At 41.1% G+C, this 24904-nt stretch overlaps 1 protein-coding gene across 32 annotated transcripts in view; it reads right to left on the bottom strand.

Annotated features, from left to right (window-relative positions):
* Window positions 1–24904, bottom strand: part of TTLL5 (tubulin tyrosine ligase like 5) — a 300979-nt gene that overhangs the window by 173962 nt on the left and 102113 nt on the right. For 19 of the 32 annotated variants that reach the window (XR_006705160.1, XR_006705161.1, XM_045451565.1 and 16 more), the window contains 8 exons: window positions 23864–24031; window positions 22627–22959; window positions 17997–18117; window positions 15178–15324; window positions 13731–13834; window positions 10178–10305; window positions 7551–7634; window positions 6541–6942 (listed from right to left, as the gene is read on the bottom strand). Coding sequence is in view for 30 of the 32 variants with exons in the window: in XM_045451565.1 (XP_045307521.1) it covers window positions 6541–6942; window positions 7551–7634; window positions 10178–10305; window positions 13731–13834; window positions 15178–15324; window positions 17997–18117; window positions 22627–22959; window positions 23864–24031 (1487 nt within the window). In the remaining 2 variants the exon portion in view is untranslated. Of the gene's footprint in view, window positions 1–6532; window positions 6943–7550; window positions 7635–10177; window positions 10306–13730; window positions 13835–15177; window positions 15325–17996; window positions 18118–22626; window positions 22960–23863; window positions 24032–24904 lie in introns of those variants that run through there. The other 13 variants (XM_045451575.1, XM_045451559.1, XM_045451555.1 and 10 more) reach the window with 2 other exon arrangements.

Below are 24904 nucleotides of genomic sequence, written 5' to 3'. Positions count from 1 at the left end.
GCCTGGGTGGCTCAGTCAGTTAAGTGTCTGACTTCGGCTCAGGTCATGATCTCATGGTTCATGAGTTCAAGCCCCATGTTGGGCTCTGTGCTGACAGCTCAGAGCCTGGAGCCTATTTCGGATTCTGTGTCTCCCTCTCTCTCTGCCCCTCCCCTGCTCGTACTCTCTCTCTCTCTCGGTCTCAAAAATAAATAAACATTTAAAAAATATAAAAAAATAGTTAAAATGGTAAATTATATATACATTTAACCACAATACAAAAAGATTTGCTTTTTTAAAAAATTTTCCTTTAGAGAGTGGGAGAAGGGAAAGGGAGAGAGGGAGAGATGGGGAGAGAGGGAGAGGGAAAGGGAGAGAGAGAGGGAGAGAATGAATGAGAATCTTAAGCAGGCTCCACACTCAGTGCAAAACCCCAACGCAGAGGTCGATCCCACAACCCTGGGATCATGACCTGGGCTGAAATCAAAAGTCAGAGTCTCAACTGACTGAGCCACCCAGGCACCCCTCAAAAACATGCTTTCTACCTCTTTGTTGCTAATATATAGATAAAGCTATTGATTTTTACTATTGATCTTATAGCCATCATACTGCTAAAATAATTATTTCTAAAATGTATCTGTTGATTATTTTCCACTTCCTATGTAGACATAGACTAGTTTGCAAATAAACAAACTTTATTTCCTCCTTTTTGATCCTTATGCTTTTAATTTCTTTTCCTTATCTTACTATGCTGGTTCTGGTAAACCATTAAATAGAAGCAATGTTGGTGGGCATCCTTTTATGGCTCTTAACATTAAAAAGAATTCTTTCAACATTTCCCCTATACGCTGATACTTTTTTTTTTTTTTTTTTTTTTACAAGCGCACACATGAGCAGAGCAGAGGGAGAAAGAGAATCCCAAGCAGGCTCCATGCTCAGCACAAAGCCCGATGTGGGACTTGATCCCACGACCCTGGGATCATGATCCTAGCTGAAACTAAGAGTCAGATGCTCAACCGACTGAGCCACCCATGCACCCCTACACTGATACCTCTTGTAGAGTTTTGGCAGATAGCCTTTTTCAGCTCAAGAGAGTTTTCTTCTCTTCCTAGTATGCTGAGAGTTTTATCACAAATGAGTGGAGAATTTTATCAAATTCTTTTTCTGCATCTACTAAGATGAATATGGTTCTCCTCCTTTAATTTGTTGATGCAAATGTCATTTATAGATTTTCTACTGCGGTTCTTATAGATTTTCCAGTTGTTCCTTGGCTAAGCTTGTTTATGGTGTCCTGTCTCTTTCATATGTTGCTGGATTTGGCTAGCTTACATTTTGATTAGAGTTTTTGCATGTATGTTCATAAATGAAGCTTGTCTACAATTTCCCTCTCTATTACCATCCTCAACTGGTTTTTGTTATTAAGGTTAAACTAGGCATACAGAATGAACTGAGGATGACTGTTTCTTTTCTCATTCTTGAGAAGAGCTGAACACTGGAATTATCTGCCCCTTGAAAGATTATTAGAACTTACTTATGAAACTACCTGGGCCTCAAATTTTCTTTGTGAGAATTTTTTTAACTATTGTTTCAATTATCTTGATACTTACAGGGCTGTTGAGGCTTTCTTCATCTTTTAGTCAATTTTACATAAGTTACGTCTTTGTGTTTGTCCATTTTGTATGTTTTCAAATTTATTGGAATAAAACAGTACTCTTTTTGTCACCAATGAAATATATGTACATTCTGTCGTTTTTCCATTCCTTATATTATTTATCCATGTCTTCTCTCGTTTCTTTATCAATCTCACCAGAAGTCTGTCCATCTTCTTAAGGTTTCAAAGAATTTTTGGCTTCGATATTCTCTACTGTGCTTTATTTCTGAATTCTGTGATTTTTGCCCTTATCTTTATTATTTTTTATTTAGATTTATGATGTTGTCTTTATAATGTCTCAAATTAAATATTTAGCACATTAATTTTCAGCCTTTCTTCTTTTCAAACATAAGTTTTAAGGCAGTAAATTTCCCTCTATATACTGCCTTTCGTTGCCCTCCAAAAATATGGACACACAATTTTCTGATTACCATTCAGTTCTAATACTTTGACATTTACCTCCACTATGATTTCTTCTTCGACACTTTTAATTTCTTTTTTTAAGTTTTTATGTTAACTCCAGTTAACTAAACTCCAGTTCAGGTATACAATATATTGATTCAACACTTCCATGCAATACCTGACGTTTGACTCTTAAATTTGAGGATTTGTTATATATTGTATCTTTTTGTTATCACCATTCAATTTAACTGCAATGTAGACAGAGAATGTGGCTCTGTGATACCAATTCTGTCAATTCTGTCTTATTTTATAATGTAGGACATGACTGGCTTTATGAATATATTATATGTTCTTTAGAAGGTGTTTTCTCTAATTATCGGGTACACAGCCCTCTGTATGATCAATTGATAAAGTTTATCAACTTGTTTAAATGCTTTTCAAAATCAAATGCTGATTTAAAAAAATCTGTTTAGTCTATTAGTAACTGATAGAAGCACGGAAATCTCCCACTGAGACAAGGGGATTCGTAGATTCCTCATGTATCAATCTTTTTAATATATTTAAGATGTTATTTTATTAAGGGCATTTAGAACTGTTTTGCCTTTCAGCTGAACTAAATAAACCTTTGCCTTCTGTCTTATGTAACTACTCTCTGTATCTATAAGAAAATTGTATATCTTTTTTTAAAATGTTTATTTTGAAGGGCGCCTTGGTGGCTCAGTCGGTTAAGCGACTAACTTCAGCGCAGGTCATGACTCGCATTTTGTGAGCTCGAGCCCCGAGCCCCACGTTAGTCTCTGTGCTGACAGCTCGGAGCCTGGAGCCTGCTTCCGATTCTGTGTCTCCCTCTCTCTCTGCCCCTCCCCTGCTCGTGCTCTGTCTCTCTTTCTCTCTCTCAAAAATAAACATTTAAAAAATAAAATAATATTAAATAAAATGTTTCTTTTGGGAGAGAGGCAGAAAGAGGGGAGAGGGAGATTCCCAAGCAGGCTCCGTGCTGTCAGTGCAGAGCCCGTCATGGGGCTCAAACTCACAAACCATGAGATCATGATCTGAGCCGAAATCAAGAGTCAGATGCTTAACCAACTGAGACACCCAGGTGCCCCAAGAAAATTTTTATCTTAAAGTCTATTTTAGCATATATAATATAGCTACACCACGTTTCTTCTGGTTGGTATTTACATGGCATTTTGTTCTTCATCCTTTTACTTTCAACCATTCCTTGTTCTTCTTATCTTTAAGTGTATCTTTCTGGTAAACAGAATATAGTTGGATTTTTAGAAAATTCAGTAGGACACTCTTCTAACAAGTCCAACCCATTTATATTTATTTGATTCTTGACATATTGGGACTTGGTTTACCATCTTTTAAGTTTCATTTCTCTTGTTTTTTCTAAGCTGCTTGCTCAATCCATTTTTCTTCTTCCCATAGGTTTAGAATTTCCATAGTTTTACTCTTTTAGTGGTGACCTTTGAAATTTCATACTGTATATTTATCTTTAAAAAGACTAAAGTTAAATAATATCTTAATCTCATTCCCAAACTATTCAATAACCACAGAAAAATTTAACTCGAATCACTTCCAGGCTGTTATTGTCATTTACTATATTGTTGTCTACTACTACTTTAAGCCATTCAGAATGTTCTCTGACCACTGTGGAAATAAGCTAAAAGCCAATTACAAGAAGTAGAGAATGCCAACTATCTGAAAATTAAACAATATACTTATAAACAATCCATGAGTCAAAGTATAAATCACAACAGAAATTGAAAAATATTTTTGAACTGACTAGCTCCTTCTGTTCCCTATCCCTCTCTGGGAAAAGTGTAAAAAAGGAAGGTGGTTTTTGTTGTTTTTTTTTTTTAAGTTTTGATAATACAGAGTATTGGAGACACTAATTTTGCTGAATTTCTCTCAAATGGGAGAAAAAAGTTGAAACAAGACATTATTATTACTATTATTATTGATCTTAGAAGATTAAATCACAAGAATAACCACTCAGAATTAGCACAGACATACATACATGCATATATTCATAATTATGACTTAGTAAAGTAGACATTTAATCTCTGATTCAAGCTGCATGTTACAATATCCATTTCGTTTGAAATCAGATACTAATTAAGAAATACAAATTGACTACTTGCAAAACATAGCTTAGCTGTAACTCATATTAACATGGATATTACTAAAGTGTTTAAAAACTTGACCAATAGTAAGGTATTTCCCAAACTAATCCACAGATTCAAACAATCCTATCCAAATCCCATCTGCTTATTTTTGTAGAAATTGACAAGCTGATCCTAAAGTTCATATGAAAATGCAAGGCATCCAGAATAGTCTAAACAATATGGAAGAAAGCAACAAAGTTGGAAGAATCACTCTTGTTGATTTCAAAACTGACTACAATGCTACATAAACAAGGCAATCTGGTACTGGCATAAGACAGACATATAGAGCAGTGTAATAGAACTGAGACACCAGAAAGAAACCCTTACATTTACGATTAAATGACTTCTGACAAGAATGTCAAGGCAATTCAAAGGGAAATAACACTCTGTTTCAACAAACGGTGCTGGGACAACTGAATGTACATATGCAAAAGAATACAGTTAGACCCTTATGCTGCATCATACACAAAAATTAAAGAAGACCTAAATGAAAAAAGACCTAAATGAAAGAGTCTAAACTATAAAATTCTTAGAAAAAAAACATACATATAAAACTTTGTGACCTTAGTTTAGGCATTAGTTTTTCAGATATGATACCAAAACATAAGCACAAAAGAAAAATAGGTGTATTAGACTACATCAAAATTAAAAACTTTTGTGCTTCAAAACAATGAAAGGACGACCAACAGAATGGGAGAAAATATTTCAAAACCATGTATCTGACAAAGGACTTGTATCCAGAATACATAAAGAACATAACAATAAAAAACAAATGCCCCAACTTAAAAATGGGCAAAGAATTTGAATAGTTAGTTATCCAAAGAATACTGATGGCCCATAGGCCCATGAAAAGATGTTCATCATCACGTCATTAGTCATTAGGGAAATGCAAATGATAACCACAAATATGAGACACTACTTACTTCAAACCAACTAGAATAGTGGGTCAAAAAAGACAGACAATAGTTTTAGTGATAGCAAGAAGGGGGAGAAATTGGAACTTTCCTGCACTGCTGGCAGCAAGATAGTGTAGTCACTTTGAAAAGTTTGGTAGTTCCTCAATAAAAGGAAGCATAAAGTCACTGTATGACCCAGTGATTCCACTATACACCCAAGAGAAATGAAAACATGGGTTCACACAAAAACTTGTACACAAACGTTCACAGCAGCAATATTCATAATAGCCCATAAGGGAAAACAACCCAGACGCCCATCAACTGATAAATAAATGAACAAGGTAAGGTATATCTGCCCGATGGAATACTCTTCAGCCTACATTTCTACAAAGCAACTTAATATTGATACATGCTACAACGTGAACGAACCCTGAAAACATTATAAGTGAAATAAGCCATTCACAAAACACCACTAACTGTACAATTCCACTTCTATAAAATGCCCAGAATAGGCAAATCCATAGAGACAGAAAGTAGTTCAGTGGTTGCCAGGGCTGGGGGGAGGAGGAAACGGGCAGTGACTGCAAATAGGTAGGGGATCTCTTTGGGGATAATGAAAATGTTCTAAAACAAGACAATGGTGTTGGTTGCACAACTATGTAAATATACTAAAAACCACTGAGTTGCACACTTTCAAGTGGTGAATTTTATAGTATATGAATTATATCTCAATGAAACTATTATTAAAAATGGGGGGAAAACTTGACTGGTAATATGAGTCTACCTACTTCATTTAGAGTTAGACACCTTATTTTAAGAATTCTTTGGTTATTTTATTCCGGTCATATTTGACTTTAAATACACTGAAAAGGGGTGCCTGGGTGGCTCAGTTGGTTAAGCATCCGACTTTGACTTAGGTCATGATCTGGCAGTTCGTGAGTTCGAGCCCCGCGTTGGGCTCTGTGCTGACAGCTCAGAGCCTGGAGCCTGCTTCAAATTCTGTCTCCCCCTCTCTCTGCCCCTCCCATGCTCATGCTCTCTCTCTGCCTCTCGATAATCAATAAACGTTAAAAAAAATTTTAATACACTGAAAAATAACTATCTGAATCAGAAAGAATGCATATAGCACGCTTGCAGGTCTATGATGATCTGGGATGGAAAATCTCCTGACTAGACTATAATCTGCTGCTATATAGAACAGTCTTATTCATCTCTGTATCCCCAGCACCTCAAAGAAGCCCTGTTTCATTTTGTATCTGAATGAACACTACTGGACCAAATGCAAGACTTCCTCAGTCTCATCAGAATAGTGTGTGTGTCCCTTTGCCTTTCTTTTGAAAGGCAAAGGGAAGAGAATGCGTTGTTTTCGTTTTTGTTGTTTTTCCTTATCGGGGCTGGGGAGGAGCTAACATTGCATGCTGCCTTTCATTTTCTCACTCACCTGCCTTTGCTGAGGAGGGACGAGACAGTTTCTGGCTATAGATGTGTGCAGCACTTTGGAAAGAGGAAAAGGGGCCAATGGTGTAACTGCCTGATCGACAGCGGGGCAGGCCAGCCGGGCTTGGTACGTTCTGTGTCCCAGGATGCACGAAGGGAGAAGCATTGTCAGGGACTGTGCTCAGTACAATTGTTGGCTGGTGAGACATGCTGGGGATAGCTGGAGGAATCTGACATAAAGAAGAATGATGGCCAGGCCCCGGTGAGAGGTCAGAGGTTGTAACAATAGATGACAAGTGGGTATTGGGAATTTTCTGCAGAAGAGTAGCAGCAGGACCAGAGAAAGAAGCAGAGGAAGAATTGGTATAGACTAATTTAGCCTCTTGTTCTGCTGAAGTGGTAAATCCTATTAAAACAAAAACAAAACAAAACAAAACAAAACAAAACAGATCATTTTAGGAAAAACTGACATAACCTCTATACAACATGAAGTAAGCATTTTTAAACATCAAAATAATCTTAGTGTGAAACAGAAATCATGAAAGATAGAGACTTTAATGAGTGTTCATCATGAACTTAGTGAATTTTGCCTACCGAGACAACCTGGCAACAGAAACAGTTTATTTTTAGTCCTTTCGAAAAGCTGGAGTCGAGACCGCCTCCATCAACCAGGGCAGGCATTTTGCACATGCTAGGGCATTAGGACAAAGTTTCTGGTAGTGACAGCTAACTCCTCTCCCTCTGCCTTTCACCCTTCAGGGGTGGGGGGGGCGGGGGGGCGGGCAGGGAGTGCTCCGAATTTCTAAACATTAAGAAAATGAAAGGTTCTTCAGAAGGAAAACGGGTTATCAATAAATACGAGGACATTCTAATGGAAGAGAAAGAACGCACAAAAGAACTTCTGTGGGGTAATGCCTCATGCTTTAGCCTCATTAGCTATCTGACGACTCTTTTTCTTCTCTTTTAGGGATTGATCAGAGAGCGGTAAATCTATGTAGGTTTGAAGTCACTCACGAGATAATTTATCAGAGTGAATTTCTGTTGCCTGCTGCTGTTTGGGTTGCTTTATTTTCACTTCTTCCATTGTCTCATGGTGATCTGAAACAGAAAATAAATCCTGATCAAATGCTTTCTATATAACTGTGTTTCCGAAATATAACACAACTAAATAATCAATCCCAGGGAAAACTGCACGTGTCGCCACACTTTCCCAAAGCCGGCCACATCCATAGTCCTGCTGAGGGGGCAACCAACCAAAAGATTCCCAACCATCCCCAACCCCAAGCTCCAGCTAACCAAACCAGGGAAAGATACTTAAACCCAGGGCAGCCATCCATGGATGCTAACAAGCTAGGACATGCCTTCCGGGGGGGGGGGGGGGGGGGGGGGGGAGGCGGAGGGGGCGGGGAAGGTATGAGCAGTCAGATGCCTCTGCCAGGAATTCAAACTAGGGAAACTAAGAAACCAAGCTGGCTGGCGGTACGCACTGGAGCAAAGAAGTCATCATACATACGGAGCAGGGCAACTACCAAGAGACAGAAAGAACAGCCCCCGTATCTGTGGGCATGATACCTGGAAATTACAATAGCTCTGTATCTTAAAGAAAACTCCTTGGTTTTACTTGAGCAAGCTGAGTGAGCTCACTTGAGATAGGGTGATCAGTATGTTCAATGACAAAATCACTCTAATAAAATAAATCTCCACTCTAATAAATGTTTTTTGTTTTTTTTTTCTACCACAGAATTTTGAAACAGGACAGCTGGGGCTAACCATATACTTGGGGAAATATTCCAAAATCTTTCTCAAGGGCTAATTCATATAAAAGCTTAAGAGAGGCCATTTTGCAGATCATCTTTCAGAATGAAAGAATAAGGACATATGAATTATTTGCTGCCTATCACCACCAGCAGCGGTAACACTGTCACACATGTGTTTACTCATGTTTGTAATCAGTCTGGATACTATCAGATGTCATCATGTTGTTTCCTTGATGGAGGCCTTCCTACTGCCTCTCTCGTTATTCTTGATAGGGACAGATCTTCTTATGTAGAGACAGTCCTTAACACATGAACCCCAGAATTTCCAGGGGCCCATTTGTACAGACACCGTTGAGAACATGCTGTTAGGGCTTCCCCACTACTGTCAGGGGAGAAGTTACTACTGAATGCCAGTGTAGGCCCTCAGCTCCCCAGGTTAACACACTTTTCTCTACCCCAACTCATTACAAGGACTCCTCGGCCTCTTCAGGCTCCCTTTCTCAACATTGTTCTAGGAGGAGCTTTTCAAAGCTTCCACCAGCCTTCTTCCTACATGTACTCACCCAACTCCATCCACTAGACAATAAACCTTATGAAGTCAACGTACCATGGCAGTCTGATCACTGGACAGACACCTAGCAACTATCACAATGTCTGACACACAGCAGGTGGTCGGGAAAAATGTGTAGAAAGAATGAAGAACAGATGAATAAACTAGCTTTAGAACTTAGATAAGCTAGGAAAGCTCAAAGAAGAGGGCTGGGCTGGGGACTTCTAGAAATATCGTTCCATTATACAGTGAGCTCAGTATAAATAGGCTTTTGCAGACTAGCCTCTGAACCAAAATAGTTTTTAAAACATTAACACTGTTTCTTTGGGAACACTCACTCTACATTAGAAATGACCGATTATCCCGGCTATTTCCACCGTAGACTGTGGTAGTCTTAACAGCAGGGAACGAGTCTCTGTCTTTTAATCTAGTGCTTGGCACTAGCAGGAATTGGTGTAGATTTCCTTCGTCTTACATTTCCATCTAGATTTTAAATGGATCTTACTTTAAGGTGCAGAGCTTTATTTATAACAGAACATCATTGCTATTTTTGTTTTCTTTATCACATGACACGAGCTAGATAGTTCGGTCCACATTAATTCCAAAATCCCCAATCATGGAATTCCCTAGCAGTGAGCTCTTTTAGAAATGGATGGGAACATTCTGGGTTATCACAGTGACTGAAGAAAGCTAACAGCATTTAGGATGTGGGATTAAGGTTATTAGACATCCCACCAGGTACAGAACAGTCGCACACGACAAAAAATCCTTCTATCTCAAATGCCATCGCTGATCAGCTAGAGGAAGCAAAAAGTGTAACAAGAGTGGGAAATAACCATTAGGAAAGACAGAAGAGCACAGATTAAGAGCACAAGCTTTCAGCTGGGCAAACGAAAGTTCAAATTCTTGTCCCACTGCACTGTAAAAGGTACCTTTAAGCAAGTTACTCAGTCTCCTTCAGCTTCTGTTTTCTCATTTGTCAAGAAGTTGAAAAATAGCACCCACTCCATACGGTTTTTTGAAAATAAAAGTCAGATCACATCCAACAGATTATAGTAATATGAGCGCTCACTAAATGTTAGCAATTATAAGTTTCTCTTGAAAAGCTCTTTGCTGTTAATTTTCATGAAAAAAAAAAAAAAAATTAGACCAGGTCCCTCTTCTGCTTTGAGGACAAAATGTAATGCCTCCTCACCCCCCATTCCCACACTGCAAAATTTCACCATCTTGGAGTCTGTCAGTGTTTAGGCAGCACATTATTCTTGGCTCTCCTTTGCAGATCTCATTTTTTCACTCGTTCTTCTTATTTTTCATTAATTAACCATCATACTTACCACCCTTTGCCCTGCTATCAGAATAACTGTTGCTGTTTTTAGAACTTTTTGAGTGAGTCCCCAGGAAGACACTTGCAGACTTGTTTTTTTGGGTATAAAAAGTCAACACCTCCTCCAGTTCAGCCTCACTGAAATGAGGAGAGAAAGTATGGTCAGAACAGGAAGCTCTTCTGGAAAATCTTTCCACCAGATTTTATTATGGAAATGGAGTCAGCTGGAGAAGGGGAAAATAAAAAGTATGAGCAGAAAACTCCCTATTAATAGATGGTTAAATAGGAATACAAACAAAGCAATCTAAAAAATTTAAAGCACGATAAGGCTTTCTTTATTCATTCCAAAGTGAATTCTCTAGACGCGCTGTCCAATATGGTAGCCACTAGGCATAGAGGACTATTTAAATTTAAATGAATTAAAAGTAAGTACATTTAAAAATTCTTCTCAGACCAGCTGCATTTCACATACTCAGTAGCTACTACACAGAAGGTTCTACTGGCAGCCATGTTCTCTATCAGAGGTCAACAAACTACACACTACAAACAACAGGGGGGGTCAAACCCAAGGAGCAACCTGTTTTTGTACGGTTCCTCACTAAAAATGGTTTTTATATTTTTAAAGAAGACTGCTATAATGACCACATATATCCCACAAAGTCTGAAATATTATCTGGTCCTTCACGGTTTGCCCACCCCACTTCCAGATAACTGAAGTGTATTCACTAAAGGAGTCGCTTGTCATTTTAATTATCTATGTCAGAAATAAGACCTACCAGCATAACCATGGAAGAGCTCCCTAACCATCCAGTCCATGACGGAAACTAAAGTACACGATTCTAGGTCACTTCAAATATTGAAATTACCTGTACTTTATGAACATCCACAAAATGGGAAGTATAAGGAATTTGATGAGGGCCCACGGGATTCTCCCAGTAAACATATTAGACATGGATTTTTAACACCTGTGGCAGCTTCTCAATGGCCCTTTGTATTTTTTTTCCTGGAGCCTGGCTATGTTCCAGATAAGTGGTCTTTAAATAGGCGAACTCTTCCAGCATTATCACAAGGAACCTATATCCCATCTTCAGAATACATTGTAATGACCTAGGAAACCTAGGAACCCATTTCTACGAATCTCAGAGTAAACCCCAAGGTTTCAAAGTGGAGAAAGGGAAGGGCCACAAGGCAAGTACCTCAGTAACTATGACAGATCTACCGCTGAGGTTACAAATGGGGCGAATGTCTCTGTATGTCCATGTGCTTTCTTTGGCCCTTCACAGAAAGGGGAAGGGGAAGGTGAAGGGGAAGGGGAAGGGGAAGGGGAAGGGGAAGGGGAAGGGGAATGGGAAGGGGAAGGGGAAGGCGAAGGGGAAGGGGAAGGGGAAGGGGAAGGGGAAGGCGAAGGGGAAGGGGAAGGGGAAGGCGAAGGGGAAGGGGAAGGGGAAGGGGAAGGGGAAGGCGAAGGGGAAGGGGAAGGCGAAGGGGAAGGCGAAGGGGAAGGCGAAGGGGAAGGGGAAGGGGAAGGGGAAGGGGAAGGCGAAGGGGAAGGCGAAGGGGAAGGGGAAGGGGAAGGGGAAGGCAAAGGGGAAGGCGAAGGGGAAGGGGAAGGCGAAGGGGAAGGGGAAGGGGAAGGGGAAGGGGAAGGCGAAGGCGAAGGGGAAGGCGAAGGGGAAGGGGAAGGGGAAGGGGAAGGGGAAGGCGAAGGGGAAGGGGAAGGCGAAGGCGAAGGCGAAGGGGAAGGGGAAGGGGAAGGGGAAGGGGAAGGGGAAGGGGAAGGCGAAGGCGAAGGGGAAGGGGAAGGGGAAGGCGAAGGCGAAGGGGAAGGGGAAGGGGAAGGGGAAGGGGAAGGGGAAGGGGAAGGGGAAGGCGAAGGGGAAGGGGCAGGTTAAGGCTGATCAAAACCCAAACTGCTTGATATCGCCTCTCTTACCCTTTGCCCACTTCATAATTTATGTTTCCTTGCCTGACTCCTGCAGGTATCTGGATTTACCAACCTTGACAAAGGTATCCATGTACCACCCCAAACGTAATAAAAAACTGATGATTGAACATATTTCCAACAATCGACATTTAATGTGCGATGACAGTAATAAATATGTTCCAGCATATTTTACCTCTAACTCTGTATCACTAGTTTTAGTATATATAATTCATTTCCAGCAAACAGTTAGGCCTGGTAGGGGGATACATGTCTCTTTTCAAAAAAGGTGGCTTTTCTTTTCTTTTTTTATGTTGTACGGATCTTGAAGATCCCCAAGAGGAACTAAACATTAATCTTTTAACTTTTAAAAAAAATTTTTTTTGAATGTTTTATTTTTATTTTTTTTTTAAGAGAGAGAGACAGACAGAGCATGAGCGCGGGAGGGGCAGAGAGAGAGGGAGACACAGAATCCGAAGCAGGCTCCAGCCTCTGACCTGTCAGCACAGAGCCTGATGCGGGGCTCGAACTCACAAGCCGTGAAATCATGACCCGAGCTGAAGTCGGACACTCAACCGACTGAGCCACCCAGGCGCCCCTAATTTTTTAACTTTAAATGTAGAGCCGTTTTCTGAACATAACCTCATTTTTGTTCTTTCCTGTTTTTATCATGCTGATGTGAGAAACCGTTTCTTGCTTTGTTTCTATAACTTTATTATCAATCATGTAACTCAAGACTCAAGAATGTCAACAAAATAACATGACAGTTTTGAACTACAAAATGATAGATTTGTTTGCTGTGTGTTTAAGCACAAGATAGCGAGGCTATACTTAGGTCTGTACAAGGTATTAAACACAGATCAGATTGTGCTGGTGACTGATAAACCACCACCTGATTTAGCTTTATAAACCAACAAAGAATGGACTTTCTCCTGCTTTTCACTCCACAGTGACTTTGATGGTTGAAGACGAACAGGGTCACACAGATGTTTTATCCTTTATTTGAGCGGTTTTGTATGACTTTCTGTTTTGGAAAAAGTTCCCCCAGTAGGAGTCTCACAAAATTTTAAATGAAATGTTTTGTCACCTTTTCCTTTGGAAACATATTGTAAATGGACAAAATGGCCTGACTGATTTGTATCACGATAGAGCTGAATGCTGAGATTTTCAATCCTCAAAGCCAAATCTACGCATGGAGGACTGGTTCTATTTTGTATAAATTAGGTGTAACCCTCACGGTGTTGAGAAACTGCCAATTCCTCAACCCACTCAACATAGGCAAAATTTGGTCATCACCACGGCATCAGTAGGTCAGGGATAAATTCAGAGTCAGTCAACACTGGAAGCCTCTGACTTCAACTTTCCAAAGGGCTCTCTCAGCACTTCAAGTGGTGTGTACTTTGAAGGCTGTCTAGAAATACAGCCCAGATACCTAGCAGCAGTGTTTTGATAACTGAAACCATGAGGACAACAACTTGATTGGCTGAGATATGGAGAGGCCAAGCCTATGAAATGCTTTCTTTCATCCTGAGAGGGATTTTACTCACATTCCTACGTTAGAAACAAGGAAATATTGAGAACCGAATGGGGCAGTATGGAAGATAGAATAAGATAGTTTTTCTTAATAAAGAGTATCTTCTACCTTGCTTGTCTGATGAACTCCTGAAAGTTTTCTGTATTCACCCCATCTTCCTCCTCTTCCTCAAGTTTCTTCTTTGATTTCTTTTCAGCCATCTGTTCTGTTTCCTACCCAGTCCCCAACCCACAAAGGAAAACAGTAAGATAAAACTGGCTCCTGATAAATGCACACTTCATCATCTGCTTTCATTACCATTGGGTTAATTTGTCTTTACAGTAAAGACATAATCCCTCCAGGTACTTTTGCCACCTATAAATTTGATATATTACTCTCTGCCACTGTTTCATAAAACATTTTGGAATTTCCAAATAAAGGTTGCAGAGTAAATGTACATCCTTATCATCTTTTGCTTTCTGCCCACAAAGCCCCTTCAGGGAAGAACTTTTCATAGCAGCTTAGTAACATCTGTGCTCGCACTTGTAGCTTCACCGGTATGACCACAGAGATGCTGCATTTTGTTACAATTAGGGAAAGGAAAGATTGGTCTTGGAACCTACTCCTATACCAGCATCCAAACTGAGTCAATTCTTCACTTATATAAGACATACCAAAATTCTCAACAGATGTGGACTAAATTGCAGCCATGGATTTTTTTATATTGCTATTCTACTAACCATTCCACACATCTATACTAGCATCACTTAAATTTCCAGGCCTCCGTTTTCCCTTTTGCAAAATGACCATACATTTTTCTCCCAAATACTGATATTTCCAAAGCATTCTAAGACCCTTGGATATCAGATGCTTTGTAAAATATTCTAACTGAATAGTATATTTCCTGGTCTTGGTTGTAAAATGATATCACTGTCTACAATGTTCTCAAGAGCAAAGTATAACTCTCTCAGGAAAGAAGATTATGTCATTCTGTTAAATCCACAGTTCATTTGCTCTCAAACCGTCTATTTACCACTATCTACAGGCATAATGACAATGCAAATTCACATAGCCTGTGATTCATCTCAGATACACAAGCCTCAAAGGGAATTTGCCTTTTTTTAAAAAAACGTTTGTTTATTTATTTATTTTTGAGGGAGAGAGAGAGAGAGAGAGAGCGCGCAAACAGGGGAGGGCAGAGAGGGAGACGGAGAATATGTCTGACCACGCTGTCAACACAGAGCCTGATGAAGGGCTCAAACTCATGAACCGTGAGACCATGAGTGAGCCAAAACCAGGAGTTGGGCACTTAATCGACTAAGCCAACCAGGCGCCCTGGGAATTTGCCTTTTGATAAGCATTAACTATGGCCACTGGGCTTTCAGAAGTAATGAGCAGTTTTTCAGATCAGCTGGGTTAAGGAGCAAGGTCTAGCTCCCTGTAACAGTTACACACAAGGGATGATGATGATGATAGAAAAGAGAAGGACCTCTCCACCCAGCTGGACAGTGGCTTCTAGCCTTTGCTAACAGTGCGTGGCAATCTAACACACACAAGTAACAGATGAACCACCTACCTTGTTGTACACAAGAATAAAGTCGCCCAGTTGGTGGGCCAAGATTCTTCTGCGTTCCAGAAGTGCCAATCGTCGACTGGGTAATACCATCCGCATCGAGTGCTGGAGGTTACTTGATGCTCGTTTAAGGAAGCGAACCACTAGCTCCTATTAAGAGTCATGAGGGAAAGAAAGCAGGGATTGTGGGAAGCAACAGAAGATAAGGTATGAAGAATTTGCCCAACAGAGATACGAGAAGAGGTATACTATACATTTCAACAAAAAAGACCCAGAGCAAAAACATTAGGTACAGTAAGGATACAGAAAGACAAAGCAAAAGAAACTTATTCTCTCCCCTCAAAAAGCTGGCAATCAGAAAGGCAAAATAAATACGTATACAAATTAACTACGTATTAAAGAAGTAACCACAAAAGTATCACAACCCACATGCAAATAGTACTATCATAATTCAAAGTGTAGATACCACTTCTACCAGGGCGATCAGAGAAAGCTTAAGCTTAAGGGAAAGTACCTTTCACGGACAGCGGAAATTAAAACCATGGGAGCAGATGAAATCATCAAAGGTGAGACGGAAGAGAAAGAACGGAAATATTCGTAGGAAAGAGGAGGAAGAATCAGAAACGAAAGCAAAAAACCCCATGGTAGAAACACCAGACATTTACAAACAAACAAACAAACAAACAAAACAAAACAACAAGGAGAAAATAGTGTCATGGAGGTCAAGGGGGTTAAAAGCCCCATGTCAAAAGCTTCCAAGAGGCTGGAGCTGAAAAGGACCAAGGCCAAGACAAGGCCCAGGATCTGGCCATTGTGAGATGATTTCAAGACAATGCTTCCAGTAGAGGAAAGGGAATAGAAGGAAGAGGCTAAGAAGTGCATGGGTAATGAAGAACAGAAACCACAATTTCAAAAGTTTAGTGCTAAAGAAAAAGAAAGAACAGCTACTCTATGCTTGAGAGGTGATGGCTTCTTTTTTCCTTCCCCAAGACGAAGGGGGCTGGCTGGGGGGTAGTGCACAGTGGAAAGTCATTAAAGGGGACAAAGGGCCCATCTCACTTGGCATGGGGCAAGGGATTTTGAAATCTGAACAGATACCAATCAGATCATTCACAATATCACAAATGCTTCAAAGGGACATTTTGTGAGACCAGGGGCCTTAAAGATCATTGTTCCTTCCCTCTCCACCACCCCCCGCAACATGAAAAAATTGCCTTAAGATGATAGATTTGGGGGACCTTCTATTAATGCACCTCCTGTGAGCTGTGATAAAGAATCTCTAACCCTCACCTGGAGCAGACAGAGCAATTCTACCCCTACCTTCCTCATCAACAAGCCCACCGCCACAATCATCAGGGAATGGGTTAGGGTTTGCTCTCTAGATATACTTTCACACAGGAACGCACAGAACTGGTATTAGGTTTTGCAGTGATGATCCTAAGCATTCTTGTAACAAATCCCATTGAAATCCTGTGTGAATTCCAAGCCAGCACTTACAGCGGTTACTCTCTTCTGAGCTATTTTTTTATCCCTTGCATTTGATTTCCGTTCATTGTCCTTTGGTGCTCATTTCCTCCAGCATAAAGGATAACCAGAGGGTTGGATCGTACGGTTCTACTCTGCTATCTCTACTATAGGGTGGTTTAAGCTGTTATATTAAAATACTATTTTTTCACAATGGAGCAGACAAACTGACTCTCAAAAAGGCAGGTTCAATTTTCCACTTGGAAAGAGGAGAGCTAACAAATGTTAGTCTTCCACTGACAGTCGAAGGATTATTCACAATGCACAAGGTTTTATCTCTGGGTTGTATTGGCTACTTCGCTTTCACAAGTTGTTTTCTGGGATAGCCATCATGTTTTCATAATAAGCCTGGCATATCACATGCCTCTTGTATGTGGAGAACTGAACATTATGGTAGGGTCACCACCGAGATGGACAAAGGATGCAGACTTCTCAGCCTTAAAAGTCGCTCTCTTTGCAGTGACAGATCCCTGGGGTTAAAAGGCAAAGAAGGGCTACGGCTTCTTCTATAAGCGTTGGTCTTACCAAAGAGCATGACGTTCCTGATCCTTCCAATTCAAAAAGAAAACCAAACCTTGCTAGAATATTAAATTCTAGGCATGTTCAAATGACTGACACACAGCAAACATTATGACACAGTTTGTTTCCAGTCATCTCAGAATTTTATAAGATTTTAACTAGTAGAGAGATAAAGTTAACATGGAGGATGGTACATTCTCAGAGGGCCTATGACAAAGCATTGATTTTCAGAGTGAACGTGACCCCTTAGGACACAAAACAAATGCCTTGTGATGCACAGAAATGATAGAAAACCAAATAACGTACAACTGTAACATCAGGGCTCAAGTTCCAGTCTCACCACACACAAGCCGTGGGACCACAGGCAAATTACCTCCCTGCTCCAGGCCTTTGTTTCTGCATCTACAAAATGGGGATGACAGTGCCTACATCAAAGAGTTCAGACAACGTGAAGTTGCTTGAGAAAGGGCTCTAGGTTGTTATTCTTTTGGGGGGCTTTGCACAGGGCCTGACATGTAATGAGCAATCAGTTTCCATTTTCAGAATGAAATAAACTGATGCCCTCAACACACAGTGTGATGAACATGGCCCCAGATCAAGGAGCCAGTTCACATTAAAGTAAGAGAAATCCATCAACTATAGTGAAGAACAATTCTTTCACCGGAAGAATATAATGCTCTTCACCCTTGGGGGGAAAAATGGAAGAAGAAGAAGAAGAAGAAGAAGAGGAAAGAAAAGAAACAGGGCAAGTAAAAAGGTTCCAACAAGAAGAGCCTCACCATCTGTTCATCCTCTTTGGCAGCCCAACTGGCACTGAACGTTTGACCTCCACTGTCTTTCATCAGGCGAATCTGAACATGCTGGAGATAGGCAGAGAACGCTCTTCGGGCCTGCACTTTGCTATAGAAATCCAAAACAACATACCGTTACGAGACAGAATGGTAAGCCTACCAAATGTGTACCTGCCTCATTCGAAGCGGGCTCTGAGGATCCTCCTATTAGGAAGGCTAAAAAAAATGAAGCCCATCATGTAGTCATTGACTAAAGATTCCTTCTACACAGTGCATGAGGTGTTTTTTTTTTTCCTATTAACAGAATCAAAGATGGAGAATCCTATTTATTTTCTCATTATTAACAGAGGGGAAAAAATCAAACAGGAATAGGAAATCAGATTTCCTATTCTTACACCTTATCTCTGAACTTTTTAACAACTTTCCTGGGGGAGATGGGCAGGCAAAGTATTGAATCTTCACAAGAACCTTTGCACTCATGTGGAAAGGTTTTCCTGCCTTGGAGGCCCAAAGTATATACTGATCAGTTGGTGCAAAAGTATGCTTTTGCTATGGCAGCTAATATTTCTGGTGTGCAAAAGCCTCCGAAGCAGGAAATCGATAAACCCTACAAAGGAACTTTTGAGACCAAATCTTAAAGTCCTGCTTTTCTCAACTACAAGACAGGAATGGCTGGAGCCCAGAACAAATGAGTGAGGTCCAACAGAGTTTGGCGTAGATGAACTGACAGGCTGGGACGAGCCCAGATGTTCAGTGGGAAAACAAAATCTTTACATGTAGTAAAAAAAAAGCACCTCAGCGACATCACTGGAGAACTCAGCTGATTTCTGCTTGGTGGTCTAGGCTGGAAACAAGGAAATCTGTTGAAGCTACGGTTTAGAAGACAGAAAGGCCAGAGACACACTGATGATTTTCACTTCAGCTGCTAATTGTAGCGGATCTGTTTTCCTTCAGGAGAGATTTTGGTTACTTCAGCTGATCGGCCTTCTGACACTCCAGCCAGAATTACATCAGCGAAGATTAGGGCCCAACACAAACTTTGTTTACAATCCTCACACATGCAATCACTGAATGCTTTCTATTCACTGTTCCTCCAAAGTTAGGATGAAGGACTTGACCAGAGTAAACTGGACATCCTAACAGGGTCTAGGTCTAACCTCTGCGTATGTGCTGGAGGGACCGAAGAGGAGGGGAGTCAGGTTGGAAGCAGATTTGCTCTTGAGAGTTTAATATAGATCTTCAAAGCATAAAATACAAGTAAGGCTACATGTTTCTAACTAATGGGGTAGTTTATGGGAGCACAGTATGATTCTGAAAAAACAAATTTCTATTTTCAAATGTTTCTCAACAAGGACACTTATATTCTTGTTCACCTGGAGACCACTTTCCCCTCAACCATTTACCAACACAACAAACTATTTGCAAGACAAAACAAATGACAAAAATTCTTAATTTTCACCCACAAATTCACTTGCTACCTAATGAGGTAGAAATGGCATGTTTCACATATCTCCCAAGTAGCAGAATACCTCATTTTACTAATCATTCCTCTAATGCTGAAACGTGAAGGTCTGTTGGATAAGGGAGATGTCACTTCTAAGTTGAGATTTCAATCATTATTTTGTTGTAAGTCATTGCCACAAATCAAATGAACAAGTATGGAGGTTTCCATTTCTATAAACCTTATTGAAGGGACCCCTGGGTTGTTAATTCTGAGACTGCCCCCAAGATACTTGGACACACTGGTTGGCTAGGCATTTTCAACATACCAAAAAAGATGAAAGAATGAAAACTAGAAGTGATTTATACCAGTGAAACTTGGTTTTAAAACCATGAAAGCTTATATGGATCCTCAGTATAAAAAATACGCAACTAAAGGCTAGGGCCTGGAGTCTCGAATCCTTGCCACAACCTCCCTGAGACCCCTCGGTAGCCACTGAGGTGCCCCACAGAATCATGGGTAGCTACAAGGAACAGAGTCTGAAAACCACTCATTTGCGTTAACACACCAGGCAACTACAACAGTTTACTCAGTGAAAGTCAGATCCATAAGATTTATGAAGAAATCATTTATTTCTACAACAGCTAAGTAGAATGCTATTGCTGGAAAGGGCCTCAGAATATAATCCAGTGGTTTTCAAATGTTCTATTTCAACTCAGTGGAATCCTTTTTCCCCCTCAGAAAGCACAGTCCGAAAAACATTTGTCTAACCTTATACCTTGGCCTGAAAGAAAAGGAAACTGAGGCACGGAGAAGCTCTCTGACTGGCCGCCATGATCACACAGCCAGCTGGGAATCACTAAAAAGCAAAGAGAGAGTCCAGGTCTTCCAACAGTTCGGTGAGCTCTCAACTAACAGACTCTTCCAAACCTTAACTCCATCTGCATACCTCCCCAAACGCCGACATCACCCGCCACCCCTGCAATATAAGAACTGCCCTCTAACTTAGAAAATAAAGGCCATCGGGCATAAATACATAAACTCCTTTCCTCTTTAACTTCTAACGACTACACTCAGCCCATAGTGCTTTCTTTCTGACTTAACAGGAAGAGAGACCCCTCCAGTGGCCTCTTTTGCCTTCCTTTGGGGCCCTTCTCTATCAATATATCCATTTCTGTATCTCGGGTCTTCTTACCATCAAATCCTTCCCCTCGTCTCTAAATAAGCTTCAGAATCCCCATCGTTCGGGAAAAAAAAAATCCTTTTCTCTTCGCTCACTCCTCACTCTCTCTGATGTGTTCTCATCTTCTTTTCATTGCCAAATCCTCTGAAAAAGTTAGCTTGTACTTGCTTTCTTATTTCTCAACTCGTAATTTCTCACAACTCAGAGGCTGGCCCTATGTCAGAAATGCAGGAGTCTCTTCTCACTCTTCATGCTCTCTCGGGCCGTCTGAAGCATGCTACAGCTTGGAACTCTCATTCTGGAGAGTTCTACCACACTCCCACCTCCTACGCTGATGCTTACCTCTCTAGCTGCTAGTTCCTATCTCTTTACTATTAAACACCGGTTTTCCCCAGGGCTCAACTCTCCTCCTTTTCTCCAGTCTATGCTTGCTGGACTAAATGAATTGGACAAGTTCACTTACTCTGAAGTTCTTAACTATCAACTGCCCGATCCTGTTCAACTCTTACCCTCAAAGTGATATCTTCACCTATCCGCTGAGCAACTTCATCCCAGAGCCCTCCCTCCGCCTCACCGTGCCCCAACTGAAACATCATTTTTATCCTGAAACCAACTCCTATGCTCCTTAAGTGGACTGATGGCATCGCCAAGTTGCTACGTTTGGAAAAATCCAGCCTCTCTGGAGTTCTTACATCTACAGAGACCCAAGCCCTGCCAATTTTAACCTGCAAATGTCATCCGGTCCATCCCATTCCCTCCATTCCTATAGTCGTGGCTCTGGTCAAGGCCTTCATCTTTCTGGCTCTGGACTACTGTGACAGCCCCTAACTCACCTTTCTGCCATTAGTTCTCCTCTTATCAATCACTGCCCCACAACGCACCTAGAATTTACTTTCTAAATCAAGGTCTGACCATAGCATTCATCTGCTTAAAAATTATCCGTTTAGAAAATACAGTCCCAGTTCCTCTTAAACCCCTTTGTGATCAAATGACATCCAATTATTCAGTCGTATCTCTTACTGCACACTTCTCTCCGTGTAACTCCACTACGCTAACCCAGGTTTCTCAAACTCGCCAAGCTCATTCCAATTTCAGGGCCTTCAGACTTGCTTGTCTGCCTGGAACATTCTGCGCCCTGATATTCCATGACTTGGCTCCTTCTCATCATTCAGGACTCACCTCAAAGGTCACCTCTTCATGCCTGAACATGACAATCTAAAGAAACCCTCCACCCAATTACACTCCAACACTACAACCTGTTCTTTCTGCATTGCACTACTCACTCCCCGAAACTACCTTGTTTCTTTGTTTACCATCAGTATACCCCCCAAGACCGTAAGCCCCACGAGCCTGTCTTGGTTTCTACTGTAACACTACCATAGCCTAGCACATTCCCGCACAGGGCGGGTGCTCGGTAAACTTCTGTTGAAGGGCTGAATGAATGACTAGACTATCACATCTCTCTGCCTTTACTTCCTCTCCTGGCACTTCCGCACTTAGCTGTCACCTCTCGGCCCTCGTGGCATCCTACTCATCCGCCAAAGCCTGATTCAAATATTGCCACCTCCCTAATGTCTCTCTAGGCCTCCAGGCAAGATCAGTCACTCTGTTTTCTGTATTTAAGATACAGAGCGCTTTGTCCATACTGGCGCCCCCGCTCTTTAAGGATCCCTACCCAAAACCGTGAGCTGCTTGAACTCTGTGCTTTTAGTGACTGACACTCCAGCCCAACAAATATTTGTTGGGCCAGTGAGACCTGGGTATGGATCGCAGCGCTATACCTTGGACAAGTAACTCCTCTTGACAATTATGAATATTCAAAACAACATCAAAAGTAATGACATTCTTCCTTAGTAACAATAATAACAAAATCAGAGTCATTACTTCCCAGGACCACTGTCAGAAAAGGAAAATGGCTGTAGAGCCATCAGCCCAGGACCTGGTACACAATACAAGTCATTGGTTTTACTATTACAACTACAAAAGGTACATACCTAAGATTGCCGTTATCTTGCAGAATCTGCATCAGGTTAAATTTAGGCTCTGGCTCCTGAGTCTCAATTTTGCAGCACTGTTCACCTTTATTGTTCCATTCAGAAACTTTCGCAGCATTTTCTTTGGGTGAATTTTCTACCATAACAGTCAGTGGGGGGGTGTATTTGGCTTGACTTTCTCCGAGGGACCCTGCAGACTCCTCCTGGGAAGCCTCCTGTTCTTCATCTTCGTCATCTAATGCAACTTCTTCCTCCTCTTCACTCTCTGTCTCGGTTTTAACATTCATTTCAGCTGGTTGAGTGATCACTAAATGCGAAGAATCACTAATGTTGCTGAAAAAAGATTAAATTTTCCTCTCTCCCAATACCTTCCTTTTATCTTTTTAATAAAATCCCATTTCTAAATCAGACCACAATAGAGGCACAACATCAACAGCACACACATGCCACTCTACAGTCTTACATATTTCAAAAGCCTACAACGACCTCCATTAGAGTTCATGTTCCTCACCATAATACCAATGGCTCTCTCTCAACGTCAGGCAAACATCTTGAGTAGAGTAATCTCTACAGTGTGTTGGAGGTTTTCAGAAGGGCACAAGGAGCAGGGGAACATCGTTCTATCCTATGTTTATTCATTACCTTTCTCTTTCACCAACTTGGAAGGTCTGTGAGGACAAGGACTCTTCCTTTTTTATTCACCAATGAAACCCTAGTGACCAACATGCCTGATACAGGTGCTCAACAAAGAAGGGATGGAGCGGGCGGGTGGGGGGAAGGAAGTCAGTCCATCAATCATGACAAACAGACCTATGACATGGGAGCATCTTGGAGAGAAACACATTCCTCTTTGTTCATGTTTAAAATATTTATATGATTTGGCAATGTCAAGGGATGAACCAGCTTTAATACCTAATTATGAAAAACCTGAACAACAATGCTCAGGGTTCCATTAAACTTCAGCTAAAGTGTTTCTTTCTACTGATTTATCTCTACATCTCAAGTATTTAGCCATGGGCCAAAAACGTATGTGCTTCAGTTATTCCCCAGCACAAATACTATAGACTAGAAGATTTAGAAACTTCCAACCCTTTTGAAATTAAGTTTCAGAGAAAAAGACTACGCAGAAAAATTAAATGTACGTGATGAGGAAGGTTCTGATTCATTAAGTATGAAGTAAGAAGCTGATCAACTGAGCCTGGCAGGACCCAGACAGTGGAGTTTGGCGTAAGCTCACCAGCAGGTACCTGGGTATTTTGGCCTCATTGCCCTCAATCTGCCATTCCGTCGTCGACGTTTCCGCACCTCCAAAGACAGGAGCTTCCTCTCATAGAGGGCAGCGTGCAGTTTGGCCTTGGAGTTCATACTCTCCACCTTCAATTCCGGTGCTCCGTCAGCAGCCAGTCTATGGAAAAAAACAATATGGTTGCTACAGCCTTCAGAAAGCTCTCCTTTATTCCAAGGCTAAGCTTGACAGAATTCTGTAACCACAACAGGTTGGGCATGGTATGTCTACTGAATTCGAAAAAGTTTGACAGAAAAATAGGAATACTGGAATTGCAATCTACATTAAAACTTCCCTAAGGGCCTGTCTGAATTTATTAAATATTCTGAACAAAAACATATCTGAAAACAATGTTTAAGCATTTTTAAAGTATTCAGTCAGGCTGGCTGACGGTTTACCGCAAAGACCATAAAGTGCCACCCAATACCTTATACCTAGGGATGACTGGGAGATACTGGCAACGCTTTCATTCTTAAGCTGGGTGGTGGCTAGAGGTGTTTGTTTTATTGTCACTCATTACAGTTTACTCAGACTTATACAAATATTCTTCCAATGTATACGCTATTTAATAAACACAAATTTAGCAGAAGTTGAGACAAGGGGAGGAACGTTTGATAGCCTGTGACTATGGTAGCCCAGAGCTAAGACTTATGGGGGAAAGTCTCAGTCAAAAGTTACCAAGACCCCGAGGCACACCAAGTCTCAAACATTCCAACAAAAGGAACTCTCCTCCCTAAGAGTCTACTTAGTTACAGGAGGAGATAGGGGGAGGTGGTAGGGACTCTCCAGCTGGTGATTACAGGTCAGGAGTTAGTGTCAGAGGCACAGACAAGGGAAGGCAGCAGATGGTGGACAAAGCCAAGTTCAATCAGGTCATGAACGGGAAATGGGGTGGACAGAGGATGGCAGCAGCTACATTAGGCATTAAAGTACGATAAATCATAAGTTAGGGAAGTGACTGGTATCAGGCCCAATCCAAACAAGGACTGGGAA

The sequence above is a fragment of the Leopardus geoffroyi genome, chromosome B3 (genome assembly GCF_018350155.1).
Source record: "Leopardus geoffroyi isolate Oge1 chromosome B3, O.geoffroyi_Oge1_pat1.0, whole genome shotgun sequence".
NCBI classification, from domain to species: Eukaryota; Metazoa; Chordata; class Mammalia; order Carnivora; family Felidae; genus Leopardus; species Leopardus geoffroyi.
The sequence above is the reverse complement of the archived record's forward strand: the minus strand, read 5'-3'. Positions and strand labels throughout refer to the sequence as shown.